This window comes from Hippopotamus amphibius, chromosome 16, assembly GCF_030028045.1.
Source record: "Hippopotamus amphibius kiboko isolate mHipAmp2 chromosome 16, mHipAmp2.hap2, whole genome shotgun sequence".
NCBI lineage: Eukaryota > Metazoa > Chordata > Mammalia > Artiodactyla > Hippopotamidae > Hippopotamus > Hippopotamus amphibius.
In genome coordinates this window covers 42,216,057-42,227,377 of record NC_080201.1, presented here as the reverse complement: position 1 = coordinate 42,227,377, position 11,321 = coordinate 42,216,057, and the positions used below count along the sequence as shown (strand labels likewise).

General features: G+C 56.5%; 1 protein-coding gene across 1 annotated transcript; it reads right to left on the bottom strand.

The window, feature by feature from the left end:
* Positions 1–909: 909 nt before the first annotated feature.
* PLEKHF1 (pleckstrin homology and FYVE domain containing 1) lies at positions 910–9,903 on the bottom strand. The gene is made up of 2 exons (XM_057712135.1): positions 9,822–9,903; positions 910–2,557 (listed from the first exon to the last, which is right to left on the bottom strand). Exon 2 carries the CDS (start codon positions 2,541–2,543, stop codon positions 1,704–1,706), a length of 840 nt encoding a protein of 279 aa, XP_057568118.1. The 5' UTR covers positions 2,544–2,557; positions 9,822–9,903; the 3' UTR covers positions 910–1,703.
* Positions 9,904–11,321: the final 1,418 nt, after the last annotated feature.

The window sequence follows — 11,321 nt, the reverse complement described above, 5'->3', positions numbered from 1 at the left end:
CTCTGATCCTTCCCACCCAGTCCCTCTGCCCTGTGGGTTAGGCCACAGGCAGGCCCTGGATGCCTCACACTTTGCACCTCCCGCCCTCCCTCGTGGAGGGGGGGGGGGGCTCCTGTCAAGAGGAGGCTGGAGTGTTGCCAGTCTGGGAGCCAGCCTGGCCTGCTGAATCAGAGTTACCACTCCAAGGAGATCCTCAGGGTTCTGTCTGCAAGTGAATGTTGAGAACTGGGCTGGGAGGACAACTGTTCACCCGGGGACTGCAGCTAATGGTGGGGTTTCAGGCACTGCGCAGTGTGGGCTGGGGGGGGCAGCTTTCCTGGCCCCAAAGTCACCACTTCTAACTGACAGGGACCCCCTTTCTGCTACAGTGGGCTCTGGCCAAGGCCAGCCAGGCGATGCAGGGAAAGACTGGTACAAGAGACTGTTTGGAAGGACCACAACTCTGGCCGGGTGTGAGCCAGGCATCGGGAGGCTGCCGTTCAAGCTCCAGCCCCAGCGCACACTTGCTGAGCAAGGCAGGTTGCTGCACTTGGGACTCCCCCACTCGATGGCAGCACCACCAGGGGCAGGCCTGGGCAGGAGGCCACATGGAAGAGCGTTAAACCTGGAAGGCTCGTGCAGAGCTGGCTCCTTGTCTGCTTTACTTGCTGTCCCTCTGTTTAGATAACTCACACCAAGTGAACGGTGCTGCAGGTGCGGGGCCACAGTCACAGCACCAGGATGGACGGGGCTCTGTCCCTGGGAATCAGCCGTGGTGTGGTGCACACCTCTGACCCCACTGGAACTGCCGGCGTTCTCAGGAACGGCCAGAGTCGTGGAGAGTTGTTGACACTTGTCCCTAGCATGGTTTCAGTCCTCAATCACACGGCTGTGTCTGAAGCAGGTACACTCCTGGACTTTGCAAACACGTGAGTCAATAAACTTTCTTTTTATTAATAAGTCAGTCTGGGTAGGGTTTCTGTCACTTGCAATTAAGAGTCCTAACAGAAAACACTGCTTTCTCCAACACAGGGAGGGATGAGGACAGGACTGAGGGGCATGACACACCTGGAGGGAGGTGAGACTGGGCCGGAGGCCTTGGCAGGCCGCCCTGGGGAGCTCAGGCTACAGCCCCCGGGCCTGGCGCACACCCACAGCACGGCAGTCTCTTGCCTGGCTCTGCGTGAGCCCACATACCTGCCCTGACAAGGCCCAACTAGCCAGACAAGTGGGCATCAGCAAGGTGTGTGGGCAGGCATTGGTTTCCTGGAGGCCTCTCAGGACCCACAGTCTTTCCTGCAGGAGGGGTGGGGCCAGGTCCCGCGATTCCAGGCCCCAGAGAAGACCGGACCTCAGTCCAGTGCTGCCTTCTCTCTGGTCCCTAAAGGTGCCTGAGGTTGTCTAATTCAAGGGGTCATCTGGATCTAAAGTTCAAAGGGCTGAGAAAGGACATTTGTTCCCAAGAGGCCTAAGTGCTTTGGGTTTGCTAAGTGAAAACGTAATCACTTGAAGTGGAACTAGAAGGATGCCAATATCCAAAAAGAGGTACTGAGGGTTCAGAGAAAAGGAGCCGCTTCTGCTGTGCCCGCCACCCATGGGGTCAGGTCCCGTGGGGTGTGCTGGGCAGCTTGGGGAACTCTGCCCTCTCAGGGGCCCGGGCAATGAGAGCTGCTTGGATGCTGAAGTGACTAGGGAAGCCCTCCGTCATGTCTGCAGACCCGGGGTCAGCTGTGGAAAGATGACCAGGAGACTCCCGAGGCATAGAACTCCACGTGGCTGGGCCAGTCACCATCCCCGCTGCCCTCCCTGTCCTCGTCCGAGTCATCGTCGTCTCCACTCGAAGCCCCGCAGACGGCCCCGGCCAGGTACGCCGGCTGGCCGGGAGAGCCGGGGCCCTGCTCCTCCGCCTCTTCCTTCCGCTTCTGGGCGGCCAGCTCGCGGAAGCAGAGGCTGCAGACGCGCAGCGGTTTGGGGGAGAGGCGCGGCAGGAGGAAGCGCTCGCGGGAGCACTCGGCGCAGACCACGAAGCCGCACTTGCGGCAGTGGTGCCGCCGGGTGAGCGCCGAGAAGCGCGTCTGCGTGCAGCGCATGCAGATGTCCGTGGCCTTGTCGGGGATCCAGGGCGCCGCGTGCTCCGTGCTGGGCTGGAGGCCTGTGGCCAGCAGCTGCCGCCGCACGCACTCCTCGATGTGGCTGATCCACTCCTGGCGCTCGGTGGCGGAGGCGGCGGACACCACGAAGGACTTCTTGGCCGTCTTGATCATCCAGCGGTTCTTGGCCTGCAGGGTCTCCGGCAGCGGCTCCAGCGTCACCTCCTCCAGCGGAATGATATGCTGGCTGCGGTACTTGCGCTTGTTGAGCACGATGCTGCCGTACACCAGGATGTCGTTGAAGAGGAAGAAGATGCGCGGTTTGGCCTTCTTGCGGCACTCCTTGGTCAGGACGCCCTCGCCCAGGAGCACTCGGCCCGGCAGGGCCAGTGGCTGCCCCGACGCCCCGAAGCAGCTCTCAACAGCGGCGATGCGCTGGCTGTTGATCTCTGTGTTGGCCAGGTAGTCCACCATCTTCGGCCACTCGGCTGTGGGGGGAGGAGCAGAAGAGGCATCAGCTTACTCGGACTTGGGGGGGCGCATCAGGACCACCCGCCAACCCTTAGCTCACCGGCCCATCCGTCACACAACCCACTGACCACCCCACTCCAATCCAGAGGGCCCAGACAGCCGCTCAACCAAGGAAACTCGCTGTCCCAGAAGCTGACCCTTAGACGAGGAGTTACCGGGAAGTGAAGGGGGACCCCTCAGTGAGGGGCGTGTGGAAGCTAGCCCAGGATGGGAAGGCAGCAGTAAAGATGTGTGACTGAGCAGTGGGGGCTCAACCCCCTGGGGAGCCTTGGAAAATAGGGTAGAACAGGCCTCAACACCATCCACCCAAGGGGCAAGGATCCTGAGCCCCAACTCCCATCAGGGGCTTCCAGGAGCACGAACTCCCCAGCACTTTGGGCCTGCCCCAGGCGGAAGGGTGCAGGTGCATGTACCAGGACAGGGAGCGCTGGGCGATGGGGTGTCTGCCACCCCGCCACTGACTCCCGGGTCTACCAAGACAAAGCATCACAGACCCTGCAACCCACTCACTCAGCCCATGAGCCCAGGGGTTACCACCGTCATCATCACAGGTACCACTGCTGAGTGCTGACTATCCCATTTAGTCCTCACACCAACCCTAGCGGGTAGAACCTCCCTTGACAGGAGGAAACTGAGGCTCTGTAAGTAGGCAGCCCAGAGCTTGCAGCCCTGGAGACTGTGCTGCTCGGAGCCTTCCTCCATGCAGCATGAGGCCACTATCTTCCTCTGCCAAGCACGCAGGTAGTAGCCCCAGATCTCACCTGGACCCCCTCTGCTCTGTCCACACCCACAACCCTTTGATTTACCACACTCACAGCTTTGAAGACATCCAAACACTGCCGAGCCCCAGTCAAGCCTGCAGTCCCAGTTCTTCCCTGAGCTGCCCCTGTGACCTCCCACTAGGTCCTCTTCTTTTCCAGAAACAAACCACCATTCACCTAGTTGCTGAAGCCCCAAATCTAGGACTCACTCTTGAGTCTCCTCTTTCCTATACCCCCAACACTCAACCCATGAGCAAGCTCCATCATTTTTCTCTCTCACACTTGGCCCCATTCTGCCCACTTCTCACCACACAACTCCACTGGTGAACTGACAGCAAGGCTATCTCCCTTTCAGAAAGGGTCTCTCTGACAACCCCAGCTCAGGCAGCTTCTCCCCCAACCCAGGGCAGGGTCGGCAAACGATGGCCTGGGGGTCAAATCTGGCCCACAGTCTGGTTTTGTGAATAAAGTTTTATTGGAACACAGCCACATCATTCATTTACAATTGTCTGTGCTGCTTTCCTGCTGCAATAACAGAGCCAAGAGCTGTGACAGAGACCATGTGGTCGCAGAACCTAAAATTTATTCTTTACAGAAAGTTTGCTAACCTCTTCTATAAAATATTACCCTATTTTGCTTTTTCTTCACAGGACTTATCAGGACCTGATATTTTCTTGTCTATCTGTTGTTTGCCTGCATGTTTTCTACTTCCCTTAGCCAGTTCTGAGCTCCATCAGAGCAGGAGCCTTTTCTTGTACACTGCTGTACCCCCAATGCCTAGAACAGTGCCAAGCACACAGTAGGTGCTTCGTGAGTGGCTAGTGAATGAATGAACCAAAGCTCCTTTGGGCCCACCATAAGGGGAAGGAGGCACCATCTCCTATCTCTGAAGAGAAAGCAGATGAGAGCTGACCCCACAGCCGCCGCCGCCGCCACCACCACCACCACCACCACCACGTGCACACAAGTGACAGGTGCATACAGCACACCCCTGGCCAAACTGATCACACATGCAGTGTTTCCGGGCCCCCACGCTGCAGTTCCGTAAGTCAGGCTACCTGTGGGAAGCTGAAGTGGGGCCAGTGTGGGGGCTGGATGCATTACACAACAGGGGTGCTAGGCCCAGACTCACATACCACTTGCCCACAAGCCGTCCTGAGAAGTGCTGTCCACACCACCTTATGTAAGAACCACTATTTTTAGGCTGCTGATCTTGACTGCATGTTGCAAACCTAGCTGATTATCGGTGACAGCCCTGGGCTGTCCTGCTAGGACCGGTCGCTGCATCCCTGCTGCAGACAGTCTGGCAACATTCCAGAGACCACCCCCAGGACCTCTGAGCTGGGTGCTGGGCCCAGCCCAGGATGGGCTGGATGAGGGCTCTGCTGGAGGAGCTCAGAGCGTAGCAGAGGAGGGAGAGGCACCAAAAGCAGTGACTTTGGGACCTGCAGCAGTGACAACAGAGATGCCTGGTAGAGGGGAAAGGGCAGAACAAAGGGTGAGCTGGGTGCACTCACACAATGGGCTACTGTCAGTGGTTACATTGACTGCGCCCAATCCGCGTGGGTCAACACAGAGTGACAACGGACACCAAATGCTGAGTGGAAAAAGCTACCTGCAGAATGGTCTGTGTGATACCACGGATGCAGAAATTACACAACATTTAAAAAGTGTTCAAGAACTATATCTGTGAATAAAAATGGGTAGGATGGAGCCTTGCACCCATAAGGATGGCTGCTATCAAAAAAACAGGAAATAAGTGTTGGTAGGGATATGGAAAAGTTGGAAACTTTGTGCACTGTTGGTGGGAATGTAAATTGGTGCAGCCACTATGGAAAACAGTATGGAGGTCCCTCTAAAAATTAAAAATAGAACTATCATATGATTCAGCAATCCGCTTCTGGTTATTTATCCAAAAGAACTGAAAGCAGGATCTCTAAGTGGCATTTGCACACGCATGTTCATAGCAGCATTATTCACAGCAGCCAAGAAGTGGAAGCAACCTAAGTGTTCACTGATGGTTGAGCAGATAAACAAAATGTGGTACAGACACACAATGGAATATTATTCAGCCTTAAAAAGAAATCCTGTCACTTGCTACAACATGGATGGACCTTGAAGACATTAGGCCAACTGAAATAAGCCAGTCACAAGAAGACAAATACTGCATGATGCCACTAATATGCTTTATCTATAGGAGACAAATTCATAGAAACAGAAAGTAGCAAGATGGTTACCAGGGCTAGGGGTGGAGGAGGAGGAAGAGCTGGGGGGTGGTGTGGTGTGGTAGAGGAGAGTTGTTATTTAATGGGTATAGAGTTTCAGTTTTGTAAGATGAAAAGAATTCTGGACATAATTCACAACAATAGGAATATACTTAACACTACTGAACTGTAAGCTTAAAAATAGTTAAGATGGCTTAAAAAAAAAAAAAAGATGGACACAAACCAAAATCAGGAGAAAAGTAGCCTGGGGGAGGAGACCTGAATATAATTAGGAGTGGTACCTTTATCTACAATATTTTATTTCTTTCATTAAAAAAAGGTAGCAGCAAATGTGATAAAAATCCCAATACCAGTCAATTCTGGGAAGTGTGAACATGAGCTTTTTCTTCTCTCTAAATTTAAGGTCCTCAAAAAGAAAAGAATTACAGTACAATGTCTGGGTCAAGAGCTCCGGGCTCTACTGGCCTCGCAGTGGGCCACCTGGCTGGGCCTCCCCTGACCACACAGCAGCAAGGCCCAGGCTGCAGGACCTGCGGGATGAACATCTGAGAACAGAACGCCACTAGTTCCCTCCCAACACACCTGGCAACCACCTGGGAGAACTCGATGAAAACCCAATCTTGCAGCCACACACCGAGGCCTAGCACATGGAGCACCGAGGCAGATGGACTTTACATGGAGAGAAGAGCAGACAGCCCCGCCCCCGACCAGCCCTGGCCCGGTGCGGCTGGGTGAGCTCTGGTGGCAGACTTGTCCACCTCTGGCTAGATGCTACCCAGGTGGGCGCCATGGAGGAAGTGAGGAGCAGCGCCCAGGGAGGGGAGAGCTTTGGGAAGGGGAGGGTCTATGACGCTGGTCTCCCTGACCCTTGTAGGAGGCCCCAGGATGCCCCACACTGCTCTGTCGGTGGTTTACAGACCCTCTCCAGCCCCTGTTGGCGGCAAAACATGGCCCAGGAAGGGTGAGGAGTACCTGGTGACAAAGAAAGGGTCTGGGCTCCAAGCTGACCCCACACGCTGACTGGGGTAGTGGTAAGGCTCTTGTGCCTCCTCCATGGGCCTGCAGCAAGTACCACCTGGGGTGAGGGGCAGGGCAGACAGCACCCTCCTGGGGAGCTCCCCCACACCTGCCTACCAGATCTGCCACGACCAGACCTTCACACCTGATCTAACATGACCTGGAGGTTTTCTTTTCTTCTATTTTTGGCCATGCCCCTCACTTATTTTCCTCACCAGGGATCGCACCTGCTCCCCCTGTAGTGGAAGCATGGAGTCTTAACCACTGGACTGCCAGGGAAGTCCCCTGGAGATTTTCTTGGTAAATGAGGCAGCAGCCTCAGCCCTCCCGGCAGATGGGAAATTCTTTTTTTAATTGTTCTCACTAGAGAAGTGAACCACCCTCCCTTAGGACAGAGGAGGAGAGAGCTGAGCCAGTGCCCACTCTTTTTGGGGCCACCTGCCTCAGGACAGCCTGTGCTGACCCCCTTGTGGTACCCCAGGTGCTGACAGAAGGTGGACACTCCCGAAGGGCCAGCGTCTGGGAGCAGGGCAGTAAACAGACCTGTTCTTTCTTGCAGGTTTCAGAAGAAGGGCAGACTCCTGGGCTGGCTTTCCTGAACACAAGTGATCCCACCACCTGAGCTGGGCCAAAGGTGCTCTCAGTGAGTGAGCCATGACCCAAGTGTCACTGGGTAGCCAGGGTTCTGTGCCTGACAGTCGAGGTGTCACACGTGATCTACACCAGGGATGGCAAATCTATATCAAGTCTGAACAACTGCCAGCTTTTCTAAATACAATTTACTGGAACACAGCCACACACAATGGAGACTGGCTTGTAAAGCCTAATATATTTATTATTTGGCCTTTTACAGAAAAATTTTGCAGACCCCTGACCTATACCACCACACACTGTCAAACACATAATGCACCTGCTCCAGGAACGCACCTGACACAGGGCTGTGTCCTGATGGAACTCATCTCTTCCACTTGGACACAGCTTTGGGGATTTGAAGAGCTGTCTAGGGCCCCAACCTGGGAACCCTGTACAAAAGGAGCCAGGAGGGGCACCCTGCTCCATCCTTCCATTAGAGTTACAGTTGGGGACATTGCTTATCAGAGAGGGAGTTACCTGGACAAGGTCACAGAGGGAGTCAGGATGTTGGCCCTTTGGACTATCCCTTGGCTTCTCCTGATCGGGGCAGGGCTAATTTATCACCGGCCCCTCCTTCCCTCCAGCCCCAACCAGGACCATCCTGCTTCCATGCCTGTCTGATTTCACCTTCTGAATATTTACAGAGTCCTACCATGTGCCTGGCACAGTCCTACTGTGCTAGGCAGTGGGTTACAGCAGGGAGCTAGGGACCCGACCCTTCAGTATCAGACAGCCCAGTGCGAAAGCCAGACTAGAAAGGAAATCAACAAGGTGATTTCTGATCATGAGTGCCATAAAGAAAAGGGCTGATGTGCTGGGCCGGGCTAGGGTGAGGGTGATGGTCAGGAAAGGCCTGGTGAGGAAGTGACCTTGCACCAACCTGAATGTGAAGGAGCCAACTCTGGAAGAAAGTTCTGGGCTGAGGGAACAGCTCAAAGACCTGACTATGGCAGCATGAGGAGTAAGAGGTAAGTTCAAAGATACTGCAGGAGCCAGTCTTGCAGGCCCATAGGCCAAGACAAGGATCTGAGTTTTTCTCCAAGTACACTGAAGGAAGTGCTGCAATGCAAGTGTCCTCTCCTTCCAGAGGGGCCGCCCCTCAGCCCTGCTCAGCCCTATGCTTCCCGGAAGGCCCTCCTCTATGAAAAAAATGGTAATAAGGAAAATAAACCAGAAGTGCCATTAACTGAGAGCTTACAGCTCACCAGGCACAACAGTAAGCATGTTACAAGGATTGTCTCACTGATTCTTCATAAAAGCCCCACTGGGGAAGGTGCAACCTCCATCATCAAAGTCACTGCCCACGGTCCCAGCTCCAAGAGGACCGTGCGCTGCTGAGGCCAGAATCAGAAGTCAGCTTCAGAGGGCAGGGCCCCTCTCCAAATGCCTGATCTCCAACCTCCCAGCCCTCCCCACCCCAGGTCAAGGGGCCCCTTGGGGTAGCCTGGGCAGGTCCATTAGCTTGGCTGAGCTGCCCAGCCCCTTCCTTCCTTGCAGTGGGCTGGGTTGCACAGGTCCCTTAGCTCAGCTGCACTCCTCAGCTGCCCATCCTGGCAGCCTTGAGGGCCAGTGTGTGCGGGGACACAGGCTGGAGTCAGAGTCAACTCTCAGCCTGCACAGATCCCAGTGGAAATTACATGCCCGGGAACACGCCAGCACAAAGTGGAAATTATGTGCCAAGAATGACCCCAGCAATCATCCTCCCCTCCTCCCTGGCTTCTGACCCTCTCTTCCTGGTGAGATAACAGTGCTGTTTAAATTCCAAACGAATATATCCCTGATCAAGTTTCAGAGTGACTCAGAGCGTCTATTTTCCCACATGCAGAAGGGTCTGATGACCACTCTCCCCTGCACTGATCTTCAGGTGTTCAGGGAGAGAGAAAGGGAAGGAGATTCCAGGTGAATCCAGGCTGGGAAGGAACTGCCACCTCTCTCTGGGCCTGCCTCAGTTACTTCCTCTGTGAAATGGGAGATTAAGCCCAGTCCTGTTTCCTTTGACAACTCCCAGCAAAAGTTACAAACTCAAAAGCTTCAGGGACCAGGCGGTTCCTAAATGAGAAAGGCCAGCGAGCACCTAAGCCACCCTTAAGGAGCTACCACCCTCCCCCTCCTCCCCTCTTCGCCGGGGCAACTATCTCAGCCCACTTCACACCCCGCAGACTGGGACCAAGAGGGAGGCCCCGACGACGGCGTGAGTCAGGAATCCCCGAACCATCTCCGAACAGCGGGAGCGCTGAGATCCCCGCTGCCAGGGCTCAACGCCCACGGGCGCCTCCAGACCTTTTCCGCTCTCACGTCGCGCATCCCCCAGGGACCCTTCCTCGACCCCGGAGACCCCTCACCTGTTTTCACCCCGCTGTCCCTGGAGCCCCTGCAGCCCCCACCCCGCCTCCAGCCCCACCAGCCAGCAATAAGCGCCGTGCTCCGCGCCCTCTGATCCAGGCCAGAGTCCGAGATGGCCCTGGCCGCGTGCCCGCTCCGCCCGAGCTCGGGGGCCACCTGGCCGAGGCGGCCCGGGGAGCTTGGAGGCGGCCGGCCGGAAGCCCGCCCGATTCGCGCGCCGCAGCCGGGCCAGGGACCCTTACCTCCTGGGCCGGGGCCCCGCGCGCCCCGCCCGGCCGCCGGCCCACCAGACCGCACCCGCCCGCCGCGTTCCGCTCTCCCGTTCTCCCGCTGGGACTAAGCCCAACCGCCCCAGCCGCCGCGTTCCAACTCTCCCCGGCACGCCCCCTCGAGGCGGCTCCGCCAATTGGAACCGGGGCACGCGGCGGGGGCGGAGTCTGGATGCCGACTGGCGGAGCCCGAGTTCCAGAGAAATGTGCGCGGGCGGAGCGGCCGGGGTGTGAGTGCGCGGTGGGGCGCGCCCGCGGCGGGCTGGGCCGGGCCGGGCCTGGGCGGGGCGTTCTGCGGGCTCTCTGCCGGGGCTTGGTCTCCCCTCTCAAGCCCCTCAGTTATCCTTTCCGCCGCCGCGCTCCGGATGCTGGCTGCTCTCGGCCCGGCAGGAGACTTGGAATTCGCCCGACTGGGGCCTGCGGGCCAGGGAAGCGGGGGGGGGGGGGAGGCCGTGGCATTAGTGTGCCTTTTCCTGCCGCTGGCGGGACTCCCTGCCGCTGGCGGCCACGTCCTCTCTCAGCAATCTAGAGATTGATAATCATAATATTAAAAGTCAGCAGCATTGTATCTGTTTTATATTTTAAACTTTTTACAGTGAAAATTTCAAACATAGGCTGAAGGAAAGAGACTGATTTAATGGAGGCTCTGCACCCATCACCCAGCGCTCACGTTACCAGCGGGTTTTGTCCTCCTTCCCCCATGAAATGAAATGCGAGTCCAGGCTTCACCATCACCACTCCTCAAGGGCTGTCTCAACCTCCCTCTGGCCTCCTCTCAGCACCTCATTTCACACTAGCTTCTTCCTGTTCCTCAAAACCCCAATGCTGTTCTCACCTCTGGGCCTTTGCACTTCCTTTTTGCCTCCATATCTTCCCATGGCTGCATTTCTGGCATTTAGAGTCAACTCAAACTCACCTCTTCAGAGGCTTCCGGACCCGCCCCATCACGCTCATCTGCCTCACTCCTCTCAACCTGAAGTCAGCTGATTAGGTCGCTTCTTTACGTGTTCATGGCTTATCTTCCCCCGCTAGGCTGTGAGCTCCTTGGGCCAGACTGTATACATCTTGTTCATTCCTCTCTCTCCAGTGCTGAGAACCATGTTCAGCGTTTAGTAAATGTCTGTCACAGGGATGAGTTTGTCCTGCCAAATAGGGCAGACCTGGGCACTGTGAAGAGGGGCTGTTTCAGGCCAGGGTAGAGCCTGCTGGGCCAAGCCCAAGGCAAGAGGCAGCAGCAGTAGGAAGAGCTGACCCAGCTCCAGGTGCCTGGGTCCAGACCTCGGACTCTGCCCAGGGCTGGGGCCTGGAAGGGTGGTCCTGGGAGGCACGAGCTGAGCAGGGGTGACCCGCTCTCTTGGGTGGTGTGGGCAGAGGCTGTGATGTGGGGCCTGGTGCTGGGGATTAGCCTTCCTCAACCCGAGTGGAGTCGGGCTGGGACATGGGCACATTCCCACAGGGGAAGGGGCTGGGACA